This window comes from Hyaena hyaena, unplaced genomic scaffold (genome assembly GCF_003009895.1).
Source record: "Hyaena hyaena isolate Hyena2069 unplaced genomic scaffold, ASM300989v1 scaffold_989, whole genome shotgun sequence".
NCBI lineage: Eukaryota > Metazoa > Chordata > Mammalia > Carnivora > Hyaenidae > Hyaena > Hyaena hyaena.
In genome coordinates this window covers 297,037-323,077 of record NW_024081623.1, presented here as the reverse complement: position 1 = coordinate 323,077, position 26,041 = coordinate 297,037, and the positions used below count along the sequence as shown (strand labels likewise).

The window sequence follows — 26,041 nt, the reverse complement described above, 5'->3', positions numbered from 1 at the left end:
CTGACGTCTGCCAACCAGAGATGAGCCTCCAGGTACAGGCAGGCGTGAGACCCCTGCCACCGACATCTGCGGAGCCCCCACAGGATGCAGCGGCCCTGGTCAAGTGGCCACTTTCTTAGCTCAGTCCCTCCACGTAGTGTGTCTCTCCTGTGGGGCTCAGGCCATCGGGGCCGTTTTGGGGAGCAGAGGTGCCCAGCACGCCCGTGGGAAGGACTGCAGGAACATTAGGAGCCAGGGGTCTCCCGTCTGCATGTGGGGCTCTGAGCAGGCAACCTGCGCCATGTCCTCCGGGTAGGTTCCAGGGTGCCTCAGGGTCAGGCTCTGGGAGACTTCAGGCTGCCAGCAGTGCCTGCTTGCTGTGTGCTTGTGGCCTTCCCTCTGCTGGGGACAAGGGGCTCTGGGTCCCTCCCTTTCCTTAAGACCTGGGTCCATGGTTCAGGGCCCCACCGTCATGACCTCATTTAAACCGCCCCCCCCCAACTTCCCCAAGACCGCATCTCCAAATACAGTTACACTGGGCGTTCTCTTTCGGGGCACACAGTTTGGTTTATAGCAGGGTGCATGGCGGCCTTGGGGCACGTTTGGATGACTTTTGTGGCCCGCTCAGCTGTAGCAGGGGGGCTGACGCTTGTTTGCCACCTCTTGTTCCGTAGGTACCACATGGAGTGTCTGGATCCTCCTCTCCAGGAGGTGCCAGTGGATGAATGGTTCTGTCCTGAATGTGCTGCCCCTGGCTCTGCTCCTGCCGCTGGTAATGCCTCCTTCTCGGGCAGGGAGCAGTGAGGGAGAGCTCCGCCTCAGGGAGTGCGGGGCAGGGGGCTCTGGTCTCATGGGGGCACCGCCTCCCTCTCAGGCAGGGAGTGCTGCGGGGAAGCATCGGGGAAGCATCGTTTCCCTCTCAGGGAGTGCTGGGACCGGGAAGGGTGCTTCTGGTCTCGTGAGAGAACTTGCAGGGCTCTCGGGCAGTGCAGCCCAGACTCCAGGGAGAGCCCCCCTGCCAGGGTAGGGGTGTGGCAGCTCCACATCAGTCCAGGGTTTTCTTTTTTCCCAGATGCAGGTCCTGTGAGCGAGGAGGAGGTCTCCCTGCTCTTGGCGGATGTGGTGCCCACCACCAGCCGGCTTCGGCCTCACACGGGGAGGACCCGTGCCATTGCCAGGACACGGCAGAGCGAGAGAGTCCGAGCGACTGTGAACCGGAATCGGATCTCCACCGCCAGGAGAATCCAGGTGGGCGCATGTGACTGCCGGTCCCGCTGCGGGGCCACTCCTGGCTCAGCCCCTCTGGACACTGACCCCCCGTCTTGGTGCACCTTGGCTGTGCGAGTGCTCTGGGCAGCGGGTACACGGAGGGCTGCTGTCAGCAAGGTGGGGCCTGCGAGGGCCACGGTGTGCGCTTCAGGGCGCTGTGCCCCGGCTGCTGTGCGGGGGGCGGAACCCAGCAGGCCCGAGGGAGCACGAGCAGAGAAGGAGGGTCCCGCAGCGGCCCGCCTGTCGTCCCCCCAGTGTGCACCCTGTGCCATGCTGCTTTTCTGTAGCAACAGCAGCCGGGGGCAGGGGGGCCTCTCAGAGGTCGGGGTGCTCACCCAGGGGTGCTCAGCTGATGGGGAGGGGTCGGAGGGCTTTGTGGGGGCATGCGCCCCATGCCCCCATCGCTGATGCCTGCAGCCCCTCCTCACCACCCCCGTCTCCACCTGGTGCCCTGCAGCTGCTGTTCCCTGTCTCCCGAGCCCATTCTCTGTATCTGTGCCGTGTGGCTCTGCACCAGCACAGTGCCCTGTCTTGTCGGCGTCCGATGTGTCGTTCGCTCCGTGTGACCAGCTTGGTCCTCACTCTTTGTTCTCGCCCTGAACTTGCTTCTCAGGAGGACCTCCTGGGCCCTGTTGTGCCCGCGGGAAGCTCTCGGTAGCGGGTCCACTGCTTCCAGGCCATGGCCGCCCGGCTTCTGCGGTTAGCCTGGCAGTGGCAGGGGTGGAGCTGACCCTCCAGGGCTCCCAGGTGGGGCACAGCGGGTGGCATGGGCAGCCTGAGGGCGGTCGCCCTGCTGACAGCACCCTCCTTCCCGTGTAGCATGTCCCACGGTACCTCATGTCTTCTCTGCTGGATGAGACCATTGAGGCTGTCGCTGCCGGTCTGAGCACTGCTGTGTACCAGCGCCCCGTGGCACCCCGTGTCCCTGCAAAACGCAGGAGAAGAGCAGGTAAGCCCAGGTGTGCTGGCTTGGTGAGGGCCACGCGCTCACCCCCCAGGAGTGCCCCCAGAGCCACTTCTGCCCCCGTCACCTGGTCTCTTCAAGTAGCAGAAACGCCACACAGACATTCCATGGGCCAGCTGGGTCCTGTCCACATGTTCCTTGTGAACACCCGCTGTGGGCGGTGAGGTCCCTGCGGCCCAAGTTCTCTGCATGTGCATCAGGGCCACTTGGCCTCCGTGATATTGGATAGGAAGCTTCTCCAGAAGGATTTTGTGGCAGAATTGCCCTTTTTTTCCCTAAATGCCACACTACACCAGGACGACCCAGATTCTGGGCTTTTCTGTGTGGGAGTAATTAGAATGATTAATTCATTGTTTTCTTGCTACGTTCTCTGAGCTCTGGGTTTAGTTGGTGCTGTGCTCCCACGGGGAGCTTCCCTTCTCCCCCTCGGTTATGTGTAAGCCCGTGTGGCCTCACAGATTCCTGTTTTATTCAGTAGCTTATGATCGGAGGTCTCTTAAAGTCAGCTTTATTGAGATAGAGTGCGGTACGTGCATCCACTCTGAGTGCTTCTAGGTTTGACAGACATGACGTCCATCTGCTTGGTCCTGCCCCTCCTGGCTCCAGCCAGACAGCCCTGGTGTCCTTAGCACTGGACGTCAGTTTTGCCTGGTTTCAGACTTCACATAACAAGACCTTCACGAGGCACTGAGTGTGGTCTGGCTTGTCGCTCAGAGTGTGTGGTTGTGTGTGCTAGTGATGGGCTGGCTTCTGCTTGTTGTTGAGGGGCCTCCCCATGACACGAAAAGCCTGCAGTTTGTTTATCCCCTTTCCCGTCAAGGGTCAGTTTTGTGTTCTGATTGGGGCCGTGAAGGACCAGGATGCGGAGTTCTGCCCGTCCTTGCACCCATCTCCTGGTGGCAGGGCTTCATTTGTCTCCGGCCAGCGCAGGGCCCGACTTCTGGCGCGCCGGGTAAATGTGCCTCCAGGGTCACGCCAACTTTGTACCCGTCGGCAGCCTGAGAGCCGGAGTGCTGCGCGGTCTCGCCGGCGCTGGGTGCAGTCGGCGTGCGTCCTCACCACGCCAGCGCGCCTCCTTGTGACTCGGTGTGTGTTGGATGCGCCCCACCGTGCCCTGTGTCCCCCACCGTTGGGGCAGAGACTCGGTGCTGTCCCAGACTCCTGTGTCTACGTGCCCTCTGTGGCCTCTCCCCCCTCTGCCAAAGCAGGACTCAGGATAGCGAACTGAGTTCCCTGAGAGTTCTCGGCCAGTGCTCGGTCAGCGTTCCCGGCCCGTTCCGGTGGGTGGAGCTGGGGAATCCATGCCAAGGTCGTACGGTTCTTGAGTAAGGACTCAGGGTTATAAAGGGTTTTCTGGGTCTCCTCGCATCAGAAACCCGACTCTTTGGGGCTCACACCGTGCCTGCTCGCGGCTTCTCTAGGGTCATGGCTGGGTCCTGCCAGCGCTGCGCAGGCGGGATTGCAGGGGACCTCCTCTGTCCCTCACATCCCCCACTAAGCACCTGGCACACGTGCACTGCCAGTGTTCGGGCATCTGAGCAGATCCGTGCTGAGTTGTGCCTCTTTGCTGTGTTTTGGTTGTATTTTGTTGGCTTTGTAGTGAGTTCTTATGCATTTTCCAGATTTTTGTCAAAGCTGTGGAAACATTGGGAGGAATGAATAGAGTCCCCACTTAGCCGGCCTGCTACCTGGCTTTGGCCTCACTCTCCCCCCGCTCACCTGCTCCCTCCCATGTGACCTGGTTGCACCTCTTTCATGTCTTTTTTTTTTTTCTTCTTTTTTTCCTTTCTAAATCCTTTCCTGTATTAAAAAATTATTTTATGTTTTTATTTATTTTTGAGAGAGAGAGAGACAGCATGAGTTGGAGAGGAACAAAGAGAGAGAGGAGGAGACACAATGTGAAGCAGCTCTAGGCTCTGAGCTGTCAGCGCAGAGCCCAACGCAGGGCTCGAACCCACGAACTGTGAGATCATGACCTGAGCTGAAGTCAGACGTTTAACCGACTGAGCCACTCAGTCTCCTCTTTAATTATATTTTTAATGTTTATTTTTGAGAGAGCACGAGCAGGAGGCGGGGAGGGGCAGAAAGACACAGGACCCAAGCAGGCTCCAGGCCCCAAACTGTCAGCATAGAGCCCGATGCAGGGCTCAAACTCATGAACTGTGGGATCGTGACCTGAGCTGAAGTCAGCACTCAACCAACTGAGCCATCCAGGTGCCCTTTTATTATTATTATTTTTTAACGTTTATATATTTTTGAGACAGAGCATGAGCAGGGGAGAGGCAGAGAGAGAGGGAGTCACAGAATCTGAAACAGGTTCCAGGCTCCCAGCTGTCAGCACAGAGCGTAACACAGGGCTTGAACTCACAAACCATGAGATCATGGCCTGAACTGAAGTTGGACACTTAACCAACTTGAGCCACCCAGGTGCCCCTGTTTTTTTTTCTTTTAAGTTAAGCATGGTATCGTCGTTGCACCTGAGAAGGGGAACGTAATTCCTTAACGCTGTGAAATAGTCTATTAGTGTTGGGTTCTAATTGTGTCGTAAGTGGGGGCACCTGGGTGGCTCAGTCAGTTAAGTGTCTGACTTCGGCTCGGGTCATGATCTCTAGGTTCGTGGGTTCGAGCCCCACATCGGGCTCTGTGCTGGCAGCTCAGAGTCTGGAGCCTGCTTCCAATTCTGTGTCTCCCTCTCTCTCTCTGACCCTGCCTCGCTCACACTCTATTTCTCTCTCTCTCTCTCAAAAATAAATAAAAACGTTAAAAAAAAAAAACTAATTGTGTCGTAAATATGGTAGAATATATTATTTTATAAAATAAATATTCATTAAAATATATTCAAATATAAATTCAAATACATTTAAAAATAATAAAATATATTCAAATATATTTTTAAAATAATATATTTGAATCTAGAGCCAAACAAGATCCACGGTACACTGGCAGCAGGCCTGGTAAGTGTCTGTGTTGTCTCAATGGGGACACCAAGCCGCCACAGGGGGCCACTCCCTGGCAGGCAGCCCGCAGGCCACCCTCGCCTGCCTGCAGCCTGGTGGTGGAGCTGCGGGTCACTGAGCTGTTTGCCAGCCGCCTGGGGGAGCAGCAATGACTGCTGGGCCTGGTTGTGGTGTCTGTGCTCAGCGCTCAGACCTGCGCTCGCACCGAGGAAGGGGCCGAGGGACCTTCCTCCTCCTCTGGCTGCTTCCCACTCCTGTGGTTTCTATGGACAAAGCACATTAAGGCCTTGGCTTGTTTCCTTTCTCAGAAGCCCTGAGTGGCAGCAGCCTCCTTCAGCAGGGATCACTTGGGGATTTAGCACCATGGTGAACTCAGGGATGTAGATACATTCTATGTGTTTTAATTGCAGACGCCATGAGGGCCGATCCCTCTGTCTCCTTGGAATCCCTGCCTTCCAGGCTGAGGCCCCTGTGGTTTTCCAGGGGGTGTTAGAGTATCCTAGAATTAGGGTCCCCCGAGCCCGTAGTGGCACCCCTGAGGGGACGGACCGGCCTGAAGCCTGGATGTTGGTGGTCTGAATCTCTGGGATGTGTTACTAGATACATGTGCCGGTTTTTAAGTCTGCTGGGAGAGGCCACGCAACTACGGACCTGGGGTTGTTTGTTTCATTATACTAACTAGACTGTCAGGGATTTTTCTGTTTTCCTCCCATTTAGTTTTGTGTCATAATAATGTAAAAAATTTATTGGTGATAAAAGTCAGATTTACAGATCAGAGTAGACTCCAAGGTCACACTTGTCCTCACTCTGCGCTGCGTTCCCTCTCTCGCTCCTCTGTGGGGAAGCACTGTTGTTTACGTCGTGTTACTTGTCCGTTTAAAAACCCCAGGCCACTACGTGAAGCTGTCTGTATGCTGGGGCGTGGCGGTGTACAGCGTCTCAAAGGGAGACACCCAGAGGAGGGCTGGGAGCCTCCGGGCTCGCAATGAGGCACAGACTCTCGATGTCCTCTTTGTAGGAAGGCGGAAGAAAGTGTCGGGAAGAAGGAAGACCCAGTCCAGGTCATCTGTGAAGAGCAGGGGATCCGGGACAAGGTCTAAGAAACGTCAGGGTCGCGCCAAGAAGAGAAAAGGGAAAAAGTCAAAGGTAGCCCCTTGGATAGCAGGTGGTGGGACTTTCAGAAAAAGCTTCCTTTCTGTGTTTAGAGATTCACCAATAAAAATGAACATTTTCTGCAGCAGAGATTAAAGATGGGGCTAGGACAGGAATTTTGCCAGGACCCTTCGGAGCCAGGTGTCCTGAGGGGTCGTGTGTGGCTCCGGGCACCCCAGGGTTGGGCCCTGTGGGGTGCAGGGGGACAGACGGGCCAGAGGGTAGGGAGTAGGTCACCTGTGGACACCGTCCACTTCAGGCCGTTCCTCATACTTACTCGCTTGCCTGCCACAGGCCTTCTGAGCGTGCGGGCCTCCCCCACGTGTGCACTGCCCAGTGTGTGCGCCTCCACTGAGTGTGCAGGCCTCCCCCGCGTGTGCACAGCCTGTGTTGTGCACCCTGCTCTGCGGTGCTCTGTCTCGCTCCCGCTCCCAGGCTGGACAGTTGAAGCGCACCAGTACATGAAGCATAGAAAGTTCAACTGGCCATCGTTCACGTGTTCACCGCTTCCATATGCTTTCTGCGCCCAGTTAACGTGAACGCGTGTGGGGTGCACGCACACGACCGTCCGTGCTAGTTTTCAGCGGAGCACTGACCTCTGCTGTGGCAGTTCACTGGGGCAGGACTGCTGGGGGGCGGGAAGCCGGGTGGTGGCCGCGTGTGGCTGTTGGCATTCCTCCTGCCGGGGTGCCTGCCCCAGGGGCTGCTGCCTGCGCCTGTCCCCCCAGCCCTCCTCCTCAGGTGGACATCACCTGGGTGGTGGTTTTGCGTGGCGTGGTTTGGGGCTGTAGGGATGTAGTCCTCAACTCTGTCGAGAAACCTCTGAGACGTTATCGCTGACTCCCTTTGGTTTGGCGTTTATTCAGTCCAGTGCATGGTGTGCGGACGGGTGCTTGGACTGGCGTTTCTGGAGCCTTGTTTGCCATTCTTGTCCTTTTGTGACTTTGCTTCAGAATGAAGCCACAGCTCGGTCCCGCATCGCACGGACGCTGGGCCTCCGGGGTCCAGTCCGCGGGGCTTGCATCCCATCGGTGCACAAGCCAGCGGACCCCTCTCTCGGGCTGATGCGTGCGGACATCGGAGTAGCCTCTCTGTCGCTCTTTGGAGACCCCTATGAGCTGGACCCCTTTGACAGGTAACCACAGCGGGGACGTCCCCCCCTCTCTTCACGGACAGTGGGCCTCAGAGCCCACATTTGTGCAGTGAGGGTGATGGTTTCTGAGTCTCCAGCCCCGTCAGACCCCCCAGCGGTGCACAGAAAGGACACTGTAGCCCCCGCTACTACAACCACGAAGTCGCTCTGTGGGTCCCACATTGCTTTGGGGCACAGGTGCTGCCATGTGTGCGGGGCGGGGGGGTCTCCCCGGTCTTCCGTGGGGGTCACGGCTCCTGGCCCGTGTGCTCTCTCCAGCAGTGAGGAGCAGGCTGCGGACCCCGCTTCCCCTCTGAGCGCCAAGAGGAGGGTTCTGTCCCAGTCGGCGCTGCGCTCCCACCGGCCCGTGGCCAGGCCCGTGTCCATGGGGCTCTCCAGGTGTGTGCCAGCGGGGACAGTGGTCCTGGGGGGGGCACACAGCCCTGTGGGGGCAGGCACGCCTCCCTTCCCAGGGGCCCTCCCTGGCTGTTTGTTGAGGACGTGCTATGGTCAGGGGCACGGGGAGCAGGAGGCAGGCCGCGTGTGCTGCAGGCGGCTCCTGATGCCCGTCTCCGCCACGGAGCTGCCGTTCGGTGCAGCCGCCCCTGGCAGGGTTTCTTCCTTCTGTTTCACTCCTGATTGAAAAAAACAACAACAACAAAGAACCAAACCCAACGAAACCAGTAAATAGCCGGTCTCGGTGGTTGGGGCCAGAAGCACCGGGTGATCTCACCTCCAGACAACCTGCTTGCTGGTCTTTTGTCAGAGCCACTCGCGGTGGGGAGGGTGTCTTATGCCTTCCCCATGCCAGGGTCTGGCAGGCGGCCCCTTGGAGTGAGGCAGCAAGACTTGGGGGGCGGCAGGGGGCGCAGGGAGGCAGCAGTGGGTCTGTATCTGCAGGAGGGGTGTTCCCGCTGTGGCACCCGAACCAGAGGTGGATGAGGCCCCCGTCCCTGACCTGGTGGGGAGCATCCTGTCGGGCCAGAGCCTCCTGATGATGAACGGTGCGGACATCACCATCCACCGGGACGGCTCCCTCAGTGCCAAGAAGGCAGGTGAGGAGGCCCCTGCGCGATGTCCTCTCTGCTTCAGCGCTTTGGGAGCCCTGGGAGGTTGACCCATTGGTTCCCAGCTTCTGATGAGATCATTGAACTAAAATTTGTTTTCTGCTCAAAACGTACCTGAAGCAATAGTTTCCTGCAAGAAGTCGTGTTTCCGTTAATTCGACTTCGCTTTCTGAACAGAGTTTACAGGCTGATAGTTTAGGTGATGGTGGGGTCTCCAGGCAGCCCACAGACCCTGCGTGGCTGTGACGTGGCTGGCGTGCATTCTCACAGAGCCACGGAACCAGCCTCTGTGGAGCCCTTCCCCGCACATCTGGGCCCTGGAAGGTGTTAGGGTTGGGGGTGCCCAGCCATGGGGCACAGGGCACCACAGATGGGTAATGGGTACAGGCGCTTCCCATTGGCCAGTGAGTGGTGCTCATGGGTGTAGCCAGGGACCCCTCGCCCCGTGCCCCCAGGAGCGTGCTGCTCATGGCTGTAGCCGGGGACCCCTCGCCCCTAGGAGCACAGGGCTCCAGCCCAAGGAGCCAGTAAGGGTAGGAATTTAAAAGCCTAATTTCTGAGGGAAAGCTGTCTGTATCCGGGCTAACAAAATGACCACTTTGTAAAGGAGGCAGTGGGAACTGACGGCCACTCACCCTCATGTCTTTCAGCACCCGTTTCCTTCCCGAGAAGCTCCGGTGCTCCGTCCCGAGGCGGCAGAGGCCCTGGGGCCTGCCTGCAGCCCAGAGCGCCATGCCCAGGCAGTGGGCTCCAGAGTGGGGGTCTGCACTGCCACAGCGGGCCCACCCCCTCCTGCGTCCCCGCTCTCACCCCAGGGGCAGCCGTGAGACTGGACTCCTCTGCGACTCCTCTGTCAGGTCAGGCTCAGAACCTGTCAAACGTAAGTGGGCCTGGCTTAAAGCACAGTGACGCCCCCCGATGTGACAGAGACGGCAGGCATGCCCCGCCCCTTAGTTCTGTGCCCTCTAAGATCTCGGGTAGCTGCTCTCACTCGCCGCACATCAGCACACTGCTAGGACAGGCCGTGAAGCCAGCTCCCAGGAGGCCCAGCATCTCAGAGCTGCCCAGGATACCGAAGGTCAGAAGGGAGGACGGCGGCGGCGGGCGGGCGGATGCGGCCCCCGCCAGCGAGCAGCGCGTTGAGATCCCCAGCTCCTGCATCAGCCGCCTCACGGGCAGGGAAGGCCCTGGGCAGCCCGGCCACAGTGCCCGAGCGGAGGGCGAGCCCAGCAGCAGGGGCCCACAGGAGCCTGGCACGCGCTCAGGGGGCGGCTCCCAGTCCCCCGCCACACTGGGACCCTCAAAGGGGAAGGGTGTCAGCTCAACCTTCGAGAGCTTCAGGATCAATATTCCCGGGAACACGGCGCACTCCGGCAGACTCTCCAACCCTGGCTTTTGTAACACGTTCCGGCCTGTGGACAATAAGGTGCAGAGGAAAGAGAACCCCTCTCCCCTCTTCTCCATCAGGAAGACCAAGCAGCTCAAGAGTGAGATCTACGACCCCTTTGATCCCACGGGCTCCGACTCCAGTTCCGCCGGCAGCAGCCCCGAGCGCCTGGGCTCTGGCCTCCTGCCTTCTGAGATCACGCGCACCATCTCCATCAACAGCCCAAAGGCCCCAGCGTTGCAGACGGTGCGCTGTGTCACTTCCTACACGGTGGAAACTGTCTTCGGGACAGAGCCTGAGTCCCCTCGCGGGCCTTCCTCCGGTGCGCTCGAACTCCGGGGCGAGGGGGCTGCCGAGGGGCTGGGCAAGGCAGCCACTGAGGGCCAGGGTGCAGCCTCCAGGGCACAGAGGCCGTCCCCGCCGGAGCCGTGGGAGGACAAGGACCGGCTGCCCTGCAGCACCTTCTTTGGCTCAGAGGAGCGGACAGTGACCTGTGTGACCGATGCAGAGCCGGAGGCACCGCCCAGCCCAGACGCTGCGCAGACAACTACCCACAGGGTCGTGGAGCTGAGGTCCCCGTCCTGCTCCCGCTCCACATCCAGCTCCCGCGGCAGGAAGAAGGCCAAGAGGAAGCGGGCTGAGGCCAGGGAGCACAGGAGGACCCGCTCAGGCTCCCGCTCAGGCTCCCGCTCCGGGGACAGGAGCTCGCGATCGGGGTCGCCGCCAGTGGGTGAAGACCACCCCAAGAGGTCGCAGCCCAAGGCTCGGGGCCGGAGGTCCTCCAGTGACCACTCTAGCAGCCACGAGCGAGCCAAGCGGAAGAAGGCGAAGGATGAGGGCCGGAGGAGGAGGAGAGACTCCTGGGGCCGCGGCCGGCGGCGGTCACGGTCACGGTCACGGTCCCGCTCAGGCAGTCCCGGCAGCTCCTCCCACGAACGCAGGGAGAGCAGGAGGAGGAAGCGGAGGCGGTCAGGGTCCAGGTCTCGTGGGAGGGAATGCTCCCCCACCAGCAGCCTGGAGAGGGCCCGGAGGCACCGGCATGCAAGGGAGAGGAGCCCCCGGGAGCGGCCCCGCGTCAGGTGGAGCTCCCGGGAGCGGAGGAAGCGCAAGTCCGGGTCGCCAAGGTCGCCAAGCACAGAGCACAGGTCCCGGGAGCACCAGCGGCCTCGTTCCCATGAGAAGCGGCCGAGGCCTCGCTCTCCAGAGAGGAAGTTGGCGCCCCCTCCCCAGGAGGAGCAGAAGGCCGACAGGGAGCAGCCAGCCGGGCCGCCGGCCTCCGAGGGCGCAGACGCCTCTCCAGCAGGGGCCGAGGCCCACCCGGAGGCTCCGGACATGCCAGTGGAGTGTCCGCCCGAGGACCTCGATTACGGTGATTCTGTCGAGGCAGGACACGTCTTCGAGGATTTTTCAACAGACGCGTTCTTCATGCAGCTTGATGACATGAGCTCCCCGCCCTCTCCAGAGAGCACAGATTCCTCCCCAGAGCGAGACTTCCCACCCAATCCTGTGGCGCCCCCGGCCAGCCAGCAGCAGGACACCAACCTGGTGGCTGTCATCAGACGCGAGGTGTCACTGATCCACGACGAAGATGCTGCACAGCCCCCGCCCCGGGCTCAGGGCTCCCAGGACAAGCCCTTGCTCCAGCAGGACGCGGCTGTGGCTGCCACGGTGGCGCCCAGCACCCTGGGAAGCCAGGCTGTACCTGGGGTGCCTGCGGGGAAGGAGGAAGGACCCTCTCAGACCCCCTTGCTGCGGGCGAAAGCCCTGGTGAAGAGAGTCACGTGGAACCTACAGGAGGCGGAGGGTGGCGCCCCTGCCGAGGACCGAGGCCTGCGTGAGTAGGCTGCTCCGGTGGGCCCTTGTGAGGGTGGCCGGGGGCAGCATGTGAGGATGGGGAGGGCCCGGAGTGGCCCCCAGCATGTGAGGGCGGCCTTCTCTCCCTGAGTGGCACTTGGAACTCTTTGGTCACTTCAGCAGCGTAGGCCATGGGGCAGGGAGGTGGCTGCAGCCTGGCCTGTGGTCCTTGCTGCTGGGATGCTTTCCTGGAATTTTCCGGCCAGGAAGCAGCCTCTGGCCCAGGGGTAACCACAGAGCACCCACCTCCCCTGTGTTGATCCTCAGGAACGCCGCTCCACAGGCCCCAGAAACCCCGGGAAGGGGTTTGGGAAACGGAAGACATGGGTCCCACGGTGGGGTTCCAGCAGGCACCCTTCTCTGAGCCTCCTGCCCCCAGCTATGCACACGCAGAGTCTGCCTTCCCCGACGTCGAGCCCTCTCAGGTGGGTGCCTGGGCTGGAGGGACACGGTCGTGTGCCAGGCCGCACAGACTGTGCCAGGCCGAGGCTGCGGGACTTTCCTCTCTGCCAGGGGTCTTCCAGCTGGGAGCCTCAGCTCTGCACTAAGCGGTCTGCGTTTTTGCCCAGGTTTATACCCCCAACCTGCCCCCCACCCCAGCCGTCCCCTTGAGTCTCCCGCCCTACGCGCCAGCCAGCCAGCCCACGGTCCAGTTCATCCTGCAGGGGAGCCTTCCCCTGGCGAGCTGCGGGGTTGCACAGAGCCCAGCCCCGGTGCCCACCGCCCTGACCACGGCCTCAGAGCCCGCCGGCCACACCACTGTCGCCGGCAACGCCGAGGAGAGAGCGGCCGCTCCTAAGCCTGCTGCGGAGAAAGCCAAGAATGAGGAGGTGAGTCCCGGCCCTCCTTCCTCCTCAGAGGGTGCTCCTGGGCTCTGCCCGCACACGCGGCCCCGGCGGGGTGGTCACAGGTGTCCTTGCTCCTAGTACATGAAGAAGCTGCACATGCAGGAGCGGGCGGTGGAGGAGGTGAAGCTGGCCATCAAGCCCTTCTATCAGAAGAGGGAGGTGACGAAGGACGAGTATAAGGATATCCTGCGCAAGGCGGTGCAGAAGGTGGGTGTGGGCGGGTGGACGCCACGCCCTGCTGCACTGTTGTGGGGGAGGGTCTGTGCCGTCTCCCATGGACATGGACTCTCAGGAAGGGGCTCCAGCCTGGGGCTGTGCAGCCAGAGGCCGTTTCTGTTCTCCTGTCACCGTAGCTCATCGGAAGAGTAGACATGGGTGTGTGTGAGGGGATGGCACAGTGTCCTTGTCACTGGTTAAAAAGGCTGAGTGGCAGAGAGTAGTTAGCTTACCACACTTGCGGCCGGGAGAAAGGCAGGACCCCGGCAGGTGCGCAGTTCTCAGGCCCAGGCGTCAGGTTCACGTCTGTGGCCCACTGGCTACACCTGTCCTGCTTGGAGAGGGACCCTGAGGAGTCGTGCAAGGCAGGCGGGTGTATGCGTGTCGTGATCTGTCCCTTGTGATGTGGACCCCGAGGGCCCATCATCAGCATGGGGACATCTGAGTAACCTGTGCCTCTCCCCCAACCCCAGATATGCCACAGCAAGAGTGGGGAGATCAACCCTGTGAAGGTGGCCAACCTGGTTAAGGCCTACGTGGACAAGTACAGGCACATGCGCAGACACAGGAGGGCAGAGGCCGGTGAGGAGGCGCCCCCCCAGAGCACCGAGAGCTGAGCCAGGCACAGAGTGGGGGGCGCCAGCCCTGTTCCCGAGGGACTCTGTTGGGAGAGGCGGGAGCAGAAAGGTTGGAGCCGCCCAGAACTCCTGTGGTCACACACGGTCTGCGCTCCTGTGTTGCTCACAGTTTAAAACCGGACTTTTTTATATGTATATTATAGATACACACTGTTTCCATGGTGTTCTAATTTATCAAAAATGGATTATCTTTAGAAACTTCTTGATTGACTCAGTATTTGAAAGGTGAAGCCTTTGGTGATCAGGAGGGGTCTGGGGGGAATGGACGGGGGCTCCCTGACCCAGCTTCCAGATGGCCTGATTTTCTTTTCTATCCTGGTAAGGGAAGGCCCTTCCCAGACTTTGTCTGTCATGCTCTGTAAGTGACGTCGTTAGCTGCCTCCCACGGGGCAGAGCACAGTGTTGGTGGATTAGGGAGGAAGGGGGGCCCTGCACACAGCACAGAGCCAGCCATTCACGTGTCCCCCTCCCTAGCACACCTGGCAGGCGCGAACACCTGCTGTCCCCAGAGCGTTTTGTATCCTGAGTAGAGTTTGTTGGCTCTAAAGCGTGTGGCCTGTTTCTTCATTGTGAAGACAGAAGAGAACGGGTGTATGGGTGGGTGCAGGGGTGGTCACCTCCCTTCCTGGGTGTGCGGGGTGAGCCCCAAAGTCTGGGGGGGCTCTTTCTGAACTCCAGCCCCAACCTTCAACCCACCCCTGGTCAGGACACGAGCACTGGTTCTTGAGTTGTTTTTATTGAACCAGGAGAGGGTTTAGGCAGGCTGCTCCACCTCCATGAGGAAGTGCTCCAGGGCCTCGTAGAGGCTGTTGCCGCTGGACAGGCAGAGGCCAAGGCTGGTGCTGTCCAGGGAGGACACCCCCTCTCGCTGCACGTGCTCCAGGTGTGCCCGGCACAGCCACGGCTCCAGCTGTGGGGAGGGTGTGGTCAGGCCGGGGGGGGGGGTGGCGGGGGGGGCACATGGGGCCCTGCCCCCAGGCCCCCGGCCCTCACCTTCACCAGGACCAGGCTCTTCTCTTTGGGCCTCCCAGCCGACAGGTCCTGCCCGAAGCCCAGGTAGATGGTGTAGTGCGGGGAGCCCCGACGCCGGCAAGCCCGGAACTCCACCAGCTCTGTAGGGCGGGGCTGTGGTGAGCGGGGCAGGGCAGGAGGGGGGCCTGGGAGCGCAACGGCCCTAAGTCGGGTACATCACTGACCTCGGAAGAAGGTGCTGAAGTCGAAGATGGGGGTGTCCTGGTTCCTTTGCAGCAGGCAGGGGGTTGTGGAGGGGCTGGCAGAGCCCAGGGGCCCGCCCACCTCCCAGTAGACCTTGCATTTGCCCAGGCGCCGGGCCCACAGCCTGGGGCCCCGGAGCTCCAGCTGCAGACCAGGGGCCACATGCTGCAAGAGCTTCTCTGTGTAGTGAAGCTGCTTCTGGTCTGGGAGCTCAGCCGGGCTCGGGAAGGCCACGTGCTGGGGCTCTGTGGCCTCCGCGGCTGGGCTTGGGGACCCATACAGAAACACGAAGCTTGGGTGCCCCACGGTCTCCTGCAGCACTGTGCGGCCCTTGTACATGATGGTCACATCCAGGGCCCCTAAGCTGGGCTCTGCCTGTAACCCGATCTGTGGGGGCTGCCCAGGCCCGGCCGAGACCTGTGCACCTGCCCTCCGGATGCCGGGTGCCACCTCCTGTGGCGGCTGCCAGGGTTCCAGGGCTGGGGCTGGGCCTGCATCTGGGGAGGAAGGCGGAAGCTGGCACCGGGTCCCCAGGCCCCTCCCTCCTTCATGCCCCGCCCCCCTGGCTCCTCTCACCTGTCACCTGGGCCTGGTGGGTGGCTTTAGGCCTGGGGCTGGGGGCCATCTCCAGCGCCCTAGGCAGGTATGGCTCCATGTCAGGGAGCTCTGGGCCTGAGGAGGGTGACCACAGAAACAGCTGTACGGGCCCAGCTGTGGCTGGCCCGGTCTCTACCCCTCCACCTCTCTCCACAAGGACTCTGTGGTCCTGCCGGCTCCTCCCCTTGGCACGGGGCCCTACAAGGCAGAGCACCCCACCCAATCCAGCCTCTCACCAGGAGCCTCCGGGGGGATGGGATCCAGCCCCCACGCAGCTTCCAGCAGATGGCCATCCAGGCAGCTCTGCTCTAGAGCCTGGAGCACCAGGTCCCCAGCACTGCCAGCGGGGCCAAAAGGGGAGCTTGGGGCACAGGGCTCCGAGCTCGGCCCGGGCCCCCACCTCTCAGCAGCAGATCCTGCCGGGCACGGCCTGAGGAGCTCACCCTGCAGGGGAAGAAGGGCCAGCGTAAGTGTCTCCCAGCTCCACTGAGGAGCGAGGTCCCCACCTGGGAGCAAGGAGGGCGAAGCACCCTTACCGTCAAGGGCCGGGCGTCGTCCCGGGCCTTCTGCCCTTGCTTAGCGCCTGGGGCTTCTGAGGGAGAACCAGGATGAGCCTCTGGAGTTGGGGACACTTGGGTATGGGTGCCCCCCCCCCACTGGTGCCAGCAGGCCACATCAGCTTTCCCCGCCCTCCCCAACAACCTGGCACCTGCCTCTTCCAGGCCAGTTTCGGAAACCACAGATCTGCCCCAGAGCCCATCTCCAGCACAGAGTGCCAGTGTGCCCGCTGCACCGCAGCTCTGCCCTGGACCTGCTGACTTCTGGGGGCTGCTCACCTCTCCACCCCAGCGCGGAGCTGAGTGCATACACCTTATGCGGGTCAGTGGGGTCCCCCGAGTTGTCTTGCAGCATCACAAAGCGCTGGGTGCTGTGCAGCGCACAGCGGAAGTTGGTTTTCCAGCTGGCGCGGAGTGGGCCTTCTGCAGCCAACTGGTCACCTCCGCCGCTGCTGGGCGGCCACCTGCCGCGGGCCACGGCCCAGGCCTGGCGATGGGGAAGAAGGTGTGAGCCCCAGGGGTGTGGGCCAGGATCTGGGCCGGCCCTCCCTCCAGGCTGGGCTCCCACCTTGAAGATGCGCGAATCTGCTTCTCCCAGGTCCTTCCGCGCAAAGTGCTTCCAGGGCACGCGGAAGCGCGTGCGGGCCGCGTCCAGCCACCGCAGCCCTTCGTAGCGGCCGCTGCCGACCTCCCCCAGAAGCCAGTCCGCGAAGAGCGGGCGCGGGGTCCCCCTGCGGGCGGAGCGACAGGCAGGGTCGGGGCGCGGGCGGCCAGGTGGCGTGGCCGCACCCCCTGGCGGTGGGACAGGCGCTCACCTCTCGGGAGCGGCGGCCATCGCTCCCTCGAAGCAGTGGCGCGGACAGGCGGGTGCGCCCGGTGCTGGGAGGGTTGCCCGCGGGCCACCGCAGCGTGGCCAGATGTCAAGGTGTTGGGGCCACAGAGGCGGGGGGAGGGCTGACGGCCACGACGTCGCCGAGGCGCGGGACTCCTGGCGGCGGTGGCGGTGGTGTGACCACAAATGTGCGGGCTACGTGCGGCGCGCACACATGAAGTCGCAGGTGTGGAGCCAGGGCCCAGGCGCGGGGCGAGGGCGCTGGCGGGGCCCTGCGGAGACACGGCGGCACGGTCGCTCGCGGGGGCGGGGGCGGGGGCGCCCCGGACGCCGCGGGAAAGCGAAACCGCGGGCGACAGGAAAGCGAAACCTAAACCGCCAGGGAGGGAGGGGGGCCCTCCGCCGCTCTCGGCCCCCACCGCCCGCCAGCCGCGTGCCCCCCACTTCCCAGTCCCGACCCGACTCCCCGGACCGGACCGTCCCCGTCGCCGCGGTGCGCTGCCCTGCCGACCCCACTCGTCCGCACGTACCCAGGAGCCGGGCCGCCGGGGCGGGAAGGTTCGTCTTCCCGAGAGGCTGGGACCCAGGGCTTTTATGGAGGCGGCGGGGGCGGGGCCGGGAGGGGGCGGGGCCGGGCCGGGAGGGGGCGGGGCGTGCTGCAGGTGCGGCCGAGAAGTCACGTGCTCTGTTCCCAGTCCGCTCGCAGCAGCGCTGGGGTGCAGGCGGGGGTCGTGGGGCGCGGCAGGAGGGGCTGGCCCTGCGGCGTCCGGTCACTCCTGTCCCTCAAGGCACATACGCACATGCCGGCCGCGCAGGGGGCCACTGGCAACTAGCGGGGTGGCCGGGTGGAGGGATAAGCTGGGGACCCCACACAAAACCAGACACTTCTTTTCTCGAGGAAAAGTGGGTAAAGGGGGACAACGTGGGGCATGCGGCAGCTGTGCGGTTTGGACTCTTGATGAGAATTGTTCAGACAAGAACACTCAAGTGCCCTTGAGAATAAGCATTTGCAAAGGAATTCGTGATGGTTTTTCATTAGGAAAAACACTGATGATCCAGAGACAATGGCGGTCAGAGAGGAAGTCCTGCCCGGGGTCCTCCCCTGGGAAAGCCAGTAGAGGGGGCTCTGTCCCCTTGTCCGTGGCCCCAGTTCCCCTCACAGCCATCCGCGCCCCCCCCCCCCCCCCGCCACGCTGGCCCACGGCTGGCAGCCTGCTCCCAGCTCCTGTCACCCTAGGCAGGCGGCTGCACATCCGCACAGAGTCACAGGCCACAGCCCAGACGCCAGGGCCAAGGGCCGCGGAGCACGGTGTTGACTTCCGGGCGGAGCCTCACAGGCACACTGGCTGTGACCCCCGGAAGATCCCGAGGGAACTTGCTCTCCAAAATGAGTGCTCCTGAGGGTGGCTCCTCAGGTTCCCCCAGGCCAAGAATCTGCATGTCAGGTCGGGAGGGGGGTATGTGGCGCCAGGGTGCCCCCACTTCCAGCCGCGGTTAGACCAGGAGAGGAACTGGGCCGCCAGCTGGCACTGGCCTGGGAAGCCCCACGGCTGGCAGGCACAGCAGGTGGTTTACGGGAAGCGGGCTGGGGCTGGGGCTTTACAAGAGGCAGGGGCTGAGCGACGACCCAGGAGCGGGGGCCGCGCCGTCACCTCCCACCAGCAGCAGCTCCATGGGGACCCTGCACCCCAGCCGCCCGTCGACTTGCCAGTGGTGCTTGGAAACTGTTGATTTATTGTGCACAGTGCGGTGGGGCGAGCAAGCAGCCGGCCAACCCCGGGGTGGGCCAGCGGGGAGGCCGGGGAGCCCAGCTAGATACAGGTGGAGCTAGCACTGTCGTAGGGACCCCCGCCCGGGCCCTGAGCCTCGTCACTGCTGTCCTCGCTGCCAGAGTCGGCGGCGTCAGCCACGTCTGACGTGGGCTCGTTGAGCACCACCACATCGGCTTCAGCCCCGATGTCCTCGCCAAACCACACCGCTTTGTAGCCGCCCTCCGGCCGCCGCTCCTTGGTCAGGATGGACCTTACGGCTGTGGGACTGCCCCCCTCCTGGGCCACCTCTGGGGACTCTGAGGCAGGGTCTAGGAATTTGATGCTGGGGGGCTCTGGGGGTTCAGGCTCCGGGGCCACAGCCAGGGTGGGGGCAGGTGAGGGGCTGGGAGCCGGCGCCCAGTTGGCCTCTTGGGGGGCACAGAAGGCCTGGTTGTCAAAGCTGGAGACCTGCGGCTCCTGGGGAGGGGACGGGAGCAACCTGGATGTCAATCAGGACCCCAGGCCTGGGCGGGGACCCACCCCTGGTGCCCTCCCCAGAGACAAGGATCCAGGCTCATCTTTCCCTTCTCTGCCCATTTCGGCCTCCTCCCCGATCTGTGGGCGCCTGTGTCTGCACCCTGTGCTCCTCGCCTCCCCCTGCTGCCCCTTCTCCCTCTCCCTCCGTCCCCCTCTCCGTCTTTCCTTGGCTCTGTCCTCACCTGCACAGCCCTGTCTCTGTGCCTTTCTTCCCCTGTCCCTGTCCTGTCTGGTCCCCTGACCCCCCTGGGGCCTCACCTGAGCTTTGCCAGAGCAGCACTTGAACCGGTGGCCGTAATGCTTGTGGACGAGGATCAGGAGTGCGATCAGAGCCAGGACCAGCAGCGCACCCAGCACCCCGCCCAGGGCCGCCATCTCCACGGAGGAGAAGCGCTGGTCCTCGGCGTGGCTGCCACCCGGCCCGCCGTCGCCCGCCGCGCCACCGCCTCCAGACCCTGGCGTCCCTGCCGGCAGCACCGCCACCCACTTACTGCCGGCGCCCGCACACCTCCTGCGCCATCCTGCGCCAGGCTCTGGGCGCCTCGCGCACGAGCCAGGCCTGGGCTTCTGGGGAATGGGCACTACTGACACGCCGACCAAGGGGCTGTGTTCCCAGGGGCCCTCGGGGGGCAAGGCCGCTGCAGGGAGGCATGGGAGGTGGGGTAGGGGCCCGCCAGCTACAAGCGGACAGCAGGGGTCAGCACCCTAGGAAGGGGGTTGAAGGCAGTGCCGGAGCCTAGAATCGTGGGGCCCCCCCGATCCCACATCTGGGTTCTGCCCCATCCTCCACACACCTTCCCAGTTTACCGCGTCTGGGCCCCCGAACCTGTCTCTGCCCCGACCAGAGCAGACCCCCGTGGGGCCTATGGCCGGCGTGGTCGTGCTGGGCCAGCCTGGGGTGGACCCTGCATACTGTCATTCCCAGGACCACTCACAGGATGAGTCAGGGGGCAGATGGGTGACTCTGGGGCAAACGGGAGGTGCTACCTGAGGGCTGGGGGGCCCCGCTGGGCCCAGGGGACATCGGCTGAGAGGTTCCTGGCTGCAGCATCTGTGTTGAGCCCCCGCTGGGTGAGGCTGGCGGGAGGGAGGTGCCGGTTCCCACACTGGGGGGCCTCCCAGGCGTAGATGAGGCAGGGGGCCTCAGAGTTGTGCCTGAGGGGGGGTGCGGGCTTGTGCCCCACCCAGAGCTGGTCGTGGAGGGCCCCTGAGAGGGCCCCGGGGGCCTGGGGGCTTCCGCAGTGGTGGCTCTGCTCGCTGTTCCTCCAGCTTCTGGGGATGTGGGGGGCTCTGGGGGGCCTGGGGGACCTGGGGGCCAGGGGCAGGACTCGGGCTTGCCTCTGTCCCCAGCATGCCTGCCTCAGGGAAGGCACCGCCCCGGCGGCAGAAAGTGCCCCCCAGCCGTCACCCAGGCTGCCCAGAGGCTCACCTGTGGGGGTGGGCGCCTCCGGCTCCAGGACCTGTATTTCCACCACTGTGCTTGCTACGTTTGCGGTCACTGTGTTCTTGGCCTCCACCTGGAGCAGAGAGGAGGCTTGTCCCTTGTCGGCCCCGCCTTAACCCTGCCCCTCAGAGATGCCCCCCTGCCCTTACCTCTGCATAGAAGACCCCCTTGTGTGCCATCAGGGCAGCAGTCAACAAGTGCTCGCCGTCCATCCGGAAGTTGGTGTTATTCGTGATACGGTAGGTGATGGCCGAGTTGAGGTCCTGGACACTGTCCCGGTGAGTCCTGGGCCCGGGCTGCCCCCCATGCCCCCCGACCCACCCACAGAGGGGCTGCTGCCTACCGGAAAGTCAGGGTCCCAGGCCCAGATCCTCAGAGGCTGGGAGGGGGAGGCCGCATCCCTGACCGGAACGCCTGCGCCAGAGCCGAGCGCCACGGTGCCGCGGTACCAGCTCTCGGGGAAGTGGAGCAGGCTCCCGTTGGCATTTCGGGCCTCGATCGTGACCTGGGTCACCGAGTAGCGGGCATGGTCCGCCTGCTCACCCTGGGGGGGGGGGGCCATGGTGACCAGCAGGTCCTGGAGCTCGGGAGGGGCCTGTGCAGGCCTGGCCAGGGGCCCACCTTGACCACCAGAGTGAAGATCTTCGGGCTGGGGACAGCCCTGCTCATGGTGAGGTTGCCCGAGTCAGCATCCACGACAAACGTGCCATCGTCTTGCTCTGCGAGGGCGGGGGGAGTGTCTGGCCTCTCGTTCCCTCTGGAGGCCTGAGGCCCAGCATCCCCGCTGACTCTCCCCACCTAGCAGGTGCCCGGGGGCTTCCTCCACTAACGGGGGGCGGGGATGGGGTCCCGGCCGCCGTGTGGGGAGAGAACCGGGGCCCTGGCACACACTCACCGCTCACGATGCTGTAGAGGATATGCTGGTTGATGCCCCAGTCCCCGTCCACGGCATAGATGGGCCCCGGACGCAGGATGAGGGGGTCCGGCTGCGGGGACCGGGACGAAGGAGGCACCATGGGGCTGGCGTGACAGCCCCAGCTCACTCCCCCCTGCTCCCCTTGAGGAGCCCAGCCTCTCACGACTGCTGGCCACATCCCTTGGGGCCCGACTGAGTTCATTTGCCCAATTCTGATCAGACTGATCTGAACAACTCGAGTTTCAAGAGGTCGCACACATGCGGGGCCGGGAGAGGTCTCACGGGGTTCTCCGTTCAGCAGGAGACCCTAGAGCCTGCGTCTAGGCCCCGCCGCCCTCCGCTGCCTCAGTGTGACTCTCGGGGCGGAGTGGGGGCAGTCAACTGGTCAGAGGGGCGGCTGCCCCCAGGAACACCGCAGTGGCCCCTCTGAGCCACCATCCTCTGGGTCCCCGAGGAGCTGCCTGGCTCTGCCCCAGGACAGCTGAGCCTGTGCCCTCCCTCGAGGGCCTGTCCACCACTCCCTGCCAAGGGGCTGGAGGCAATTGACTCTCAAAGGAATGTTCACGTAAAAATGACAACCAAATTTGGCGCTGTGGCACCCAGGCCCCTCCCCCAATGCCCATCCGGCCCTTCCCTGCCCCCAGTACCAGTTTGTGCCCTGTGGGGACAGTCCCGTGGTACTGGGCTTGGATGCAGACGTTAGAGTCTGAATAGGCGCAGGGCAGGAACCAGGGGGGTCGAAGGTCAGCAGGCTGCACCTCCAGGACCAGGGTGGCCGTGGCCGTGTGGCTGGGCTCCACATTCTCCTCCTGCGTGTCCTGCAGTAGGCGAACCCGGCCGGTCAGGCCTGGCGAGCTGGGGCAGGGGCGGCTCGGAGGGGGCCTAGGGCCTTGGCCTGCTCACCCGCGCCAGCAGCCGGAAGGTCATGTTCTGCCACCTGTAGAAGTCCAGTGTCTGGTCCAGCCGCAAGGCGGGGAGGTTGGCACCCACCAAGGAGAAGAAGTTACTGGCACCCTGGAGAGCCGGCAGGGGGATGGGGCTCAGCCCGAGACCCCGGGGGGACACGGGGATAGGGGACCCCCGGCCCGGAAGGAGGGTCTGGGATTGGTGCAGAGGTGGGGGCCACTGACCGGGGTCACCTCCTGGAGGGTATAGAACAAGATGTCATTCTCATCGGGATCCTGGGCCTTCAGTCTGGTCTCAGGGATGACAGTGGTGTTCACTTTAGTGTCCTGGTGGGGGAGGGGGGGGAGGGAGAATGGTCCAGTCGTGCCCTGCGCCCCAGGGACTGATCTCTGAGGCCAAGCCGTGGCCTCTAGCTCTCTGCTGGCCCTGGCTCCCCTCACCTCAGACACAGTCTCAACCTTGGTCACGAAGGGGAACTCGGGCACATTGTCATTGATGTCCAGCACAAGCACAAACACGCGCAGCTGAGTCACCTGGGGGGACAGGGTGGTGGTCAGCTTCCTCCCGCGGGTCCCCACCCCAGCGGAAGGCCACTCTGATGGCCCGGGGCACGGTCCACAGGGGCCGCAGACGGGCAGCACAAAGTGACTACAGAGCACACAAGGTGGCAAGTGTCCTGGAGAAAAATAACAGGGGTCCGGGGTGATGGGGGGAGGGTGTGGCCAGCAAAATCCCTAATGACAGCAGCGGGAAAGCAGTCGAGTTGCCACGAGAGTAATTCTCAGAGGAAAAGGAAAACAGAAAGGAGAACACAGATTGAAAGAGGCTTAAGAGGAGTGCCCGGTGGGCTTGGCTGGGGGAGCGCCGACTCTTGATCTTGGGGCTGTGAGTTCGAGCCCGTGTTGGGCATAGAGACGACTTAATAAACTAACAAGAAAGAAAGGGGACGGAGGGAGGGAGGGAGGGAGGCAGGAAAGAGGCTGGAGAGAAAGAGCGGCCGGTCTCATTAGGCGGCTTCCCTGGGGTCTTGACTCAACAAACTGGGAAAGACCCCACTGTGGGGAGAGGACACCAGGTGTCTTGCTGAGGAGTCCCTACTTCTTCCAGGTGACAATAACATGACAGTCATGTTTAAGAAGGGTCCTTGTCTTTTAGAGATTCATCCTGAGATACTTGTGGGTGGTGAGCCACGGTGTCTGTGGGGGGCACCCCCAGGCTTCCAGGACAGGGGACTGTGGGCCCTGCTGAGCAGGCAAGTGCGTAGGGCTGGGGCTGCAGCTTAGAACAGAGGGGTCAAGAGATGGTGGGAGAGGGCACAGGGCCAGCCAGAGTGGGGTCGGGGCCCGTGCACCCAGGCCTGCCCCCCACACAATGCACTTGGGCTTGGCCCTAAGGGAGAAAGCAGCTGGGGGCGTCCAGGACAGGGATGGGCCGCTTGCTTGACCAGCTCGTCCCACCATGACGAGAGTGGGCTGGAGTGGCCAAGGCCGAGAGGGGCGCGAGCAAACCAGTTGCCAGTTGGAAGTTTCTAGAAAGGAGATGCTGGTGGCCAAGGGTCTGGTCAGCTTAGAGTCCAGCATGAGGCAGAGCCACCATGTTTGCTGATAGACATGGGGAGTGAGCGGGGGCCGAGGGGACCAGCAGATGAAGTGCCTCCCGTGTGGGGGGGGGGGCCTGGGGGTGGGGGTATCCATTGGGGGTCTGAAGCCCACGGCTGCGTCTGGGCTGGAGGAAGTACGGGCGCCAACCCAGGAGTGACAAATGAAAATATGCTGCAGGGTGAGGTCACCAGGGAGTGGCCCTGGACCAGGCAGAGCAGAGTGCACTTATGTCACCGGGTGAGGGTGGCAACAGAGGGGACTGGGATACGGGGATGGGGGGGAGACTTACCACAGTGTCGCCTCTTCTGCACTCCAGGTGCGCCTGCAGCATCGTGTGGCTCTAGGGGACAGGCAGGTAGAGCTCACCTGCCCCGCCGACCACAACGCGCTGCCCCCACTTCACAAGCGAGGAGACAGGCCGAGAGGGGCAGGCGCTCACCCAGGGGCCCCGGCATCGATGCTAAGTCCAGAGGTCACTCAGGGCCCCCCCACAAGGGCCTCCCCCCAGGGTCTATGCTCCACCAAGACTTGGGGCCCAAGAGGGCTTGGTCATTGCCTGGGGAGCACAGAGCCCTCAGGATCCCTGGGAAGACTGAGACCTTGGGAAACCCGTCTCTGGGGAGGAGTGTGGGTGCCCGCACGGGTCCTGTGGAGGGTGAGCCCCCCAGCTGCCCCCACGGGGGTGCCCCGCCCAGGCCCACCATCTGCACCTCATAGTCAGGAGTCACGTTGAGGAACAGCTGAGTCCCCTGGATCCGAAACGCCGAGGGAGTGGACGAGGCCCCGAGGGTCACCTGCTGGCCGTCAGGGACGTAGATGTCAGCCAGGGGCTCGCTTCTGTTCGTGTTCTCCCGGACTTCCAAGTAGGTGTTGGTCACAGAGCAGACTGCAAAGTGGGACAGGGGGTCAGCGCCCTCCCACCGCCTGCCTGCTGCCGGCTCCACCCGCCCCCGCCCCGCAGGTACCCTGGGCCTGGGCCGTGGCCACGAGCAGCGGCAGCAACAGGGCCCAAGCCCCCATCTCGGCGGCCGTCCGCCAGCCGGACCCTCTGCGCGGCTGGCGCGGGTGCAGCCTCAGCCTGGGCGACCTTCGCCCCTGCCGGGCCCCGCCCCACGTTATGATCCCTCGCAGGCCACCGGCCTCCGCCAAGGGGGCTCTCGCCGGCCGCCTGGCCAGGCCCAGCCCACGGCCGGGAGGGGGAGGCCTGGTGGCTGCCCAGCTGGGCCACGTGCGGGGGCCACGGGGACTCCACTCACAGGCGCCAAGGCGTGAGGTGCAGCAGCTCAGCGAGCCGCCTGGGGCACCGTGGGCCTGGCAGGGTGGCTGGGGGCGTGGCCGGGGCGCAGGAGCCGGGGCGGGGGGGGGGGGCTGGGGGGGGCCTGGCTTCTGTGTTCGTTGTGCCCGCCACAGGCCCCCTCCCCCTCTGCCGGCCCTTCTGCTGGGTCATCTGGGAGCCAGGTTCAGACCCCAGGCCCACCCTCTCCTCACACCAACCACCTCGGTCTGGAGAAAAAGGCTGTTTGTGTCCTGGGGTTACGCCTGACTGTCTTGGAAACCAGCCATTTTCCTCCCAGCGGTGGGGCTGGCAGCGGGCATCTGGGGGCTCCCAGGCCCCCGTGGGTTCTGGCGCTTGACAAAGAGGGGTTCCTGGCAAGGCTCCTGGGCCCAGGCACCCAGCTGCCCTACCCCCAGCCCCACCCCCCCAAGCTCTCGGCAGCTGAGGACACTGGATGGGGACAGGAGAGGAGTGTGACCACGGGAGTGTAGCCCTTCTGGCCTCTAGGCCTGTGCTCTGCCGCTGCACCCTGGGGGCTCCTGGCATCTCTGCCTGCACCGGGGCGGGGGTGGGGAGGCGGCTACACGGCTTCCAGAGACACCAGCACTTCTTGGGGTGTCATCCCTGTCCCCATTCCACAGGCCAGAGTGGTCAAGCCACTTGTCCAAGGCCACAGAGCTTGGACCAGGAACCAGGACATACGCTTGGGTCTCTCTCTCTGAAGCGGACTCCTGAACGCCTCGGTGACACTCCTGTCACTTCTTCGCGCCCTCAGACTTCCCCCAGACCTGCTCCCACACAGCCCGCAGGGCCCCTGGGGCTGGAGGCCATGCTGTGCCCCCTGCCCACCCGGGACCCGAGTGTTTGCTGAGCGGATGACAGGGGTGCAGACTGTCTCGGGAGCTCGGTCAGCAGGACAGGAGAGATCAGGAAGGTGAGGGGCCCC

General features: G+C 63.4%; 3 protein-coding genes across 12 annotated transcripts in view; 1 reads left to right on the top strand and 2 right to left on the bottom strand.

Annotated features, from left to right (window-relative positions):
* Window positions 1–13,667, top strand: part of PHRF1 (PHD and ring finger domains 1) — a 29,461-nt gene extending 15,794 nt beyond the window's left edge. For 6 of the 10 annotated variants that reach the window (XM_039221514.1, XM_039221519.1, XM_039221517.1 and 3 more), the window contains 12 exons: window positions 654–751; window positions 1,052–1,227; window positions 2,068–2,197; window positions 6,188–6,315; window positions 7,275–7,456; window positions 7,733–7,852; window positions 8,354–8,508; window positions 9,171–11,741; window positions 12,029–12,186; window positions 12,331–12,591; window positions 12,688–12,816; window positions 13,299–13,667. In XM_039221514.1, coding sequence (XP_039077445.1) covers window positions 654–751; window positions 1,052–1,227; window positions 2,068–2,197; window positions 6,188–6,315; window positions 7,275–7,456; window positions 7,733–7,852; window positions 8,354–8,508; window positions 9,171–11,741; window positions 12,029–12,186; window positions 12,331–12,591; window positions 12,688–12,816; window positions 13,299–13,442 — 4,252 coding nt within the window. In that variant the 3' untranslated portion in view covers window positions 13,443–13,667. The remainder of the gene's footprint in view (window positions 1–653; window positions 752–1,051; window positions 1,228–2,067; window positions 2,198–6,187; window positions 6,316–7,274; window positions 7,457–7,732; window positions 7,853–8,353; window positions 8,509–9,170; window positions 11,742–12,028; window positions 12,187–12,330; window positions 12,592–12,687; window positions 12,817–13,298) is intronic. The other 4 variants (XM_039221520.1, XM_039221518.1, XM_039221516.1 and 1 more) reach the window with 2 other exon arrangements.
* A 513-nt stretch (window positions 13,668–14,180) lies between these two features.
* On the bottom strand, window positions 14,181–17,245 carry IRF7 (interferon regulatory factor 7). The gene is made up of 10 exons (XM_039221492.1): window positions 17,195–17,245; window positions 16,648–16,936; window positions 16,401–16,563; window positions 16,112–16,319; window positions 15,812–15,867; window positions 15,512–15,719; window positions 15,255–15,350; window positions 14,660–15,175; window positions 14,457–14,575; window positions 14,181–14,373 (listed from the first exon to the last, which is right to left on the bottom strand). Exons 2-10 carry the CDS (start codon window positions 16,665–16,667, stop codon window positions 14,218–14,220), a joined length of 1,542 nt encoding a protein of 513 aa, XP_039077423.1. The 5' UTR covers window positions 16,668–16,936; window positions 17,195–17,245; the 3' UTR covers window positions 14,181–14,217.
* A 1,141-nt stretch (window positions 17,246–18,386) lies between these two features.
* CDHR5 (cadherin related family member 5) lies at window positions 18,387–24,839 on the bottom strand. Its single transcript, XM_039221583.1, has 16 exons — window positions 24,785–24,839; window positions 24,530–24,705; window positions 24,109–24,159; window positions 22,659–22,751; window positions 22,443–22,544; window positions 22,216–22,326; window positions 21,960–22,130; window positions 21,292–21,382; window positions 21,018–21,115; window positions 20,740–20,940; window positions 20,546–20,659; window positions 20,382–20,469; window positions 19,940–20,251; window positions 19,211–19,416; window positions 19,053–19,061; window positions 18,387–18,892 (listed from the first exon to the last, which is right to left on the bottom strand). The coding sequence occupies exons 1-16, from the start codon at window positions 24,837–24,839 to the stop codon at window positions 18,476–18,478; spliced, it is 2,295 nt and encodes a 764-aa protein (XP_039077514.1). The 3' UTR covers window positions 18,387–18,475.
* Window positions 24,840–26,041: the final 1,202 nt, after the last annotated feature.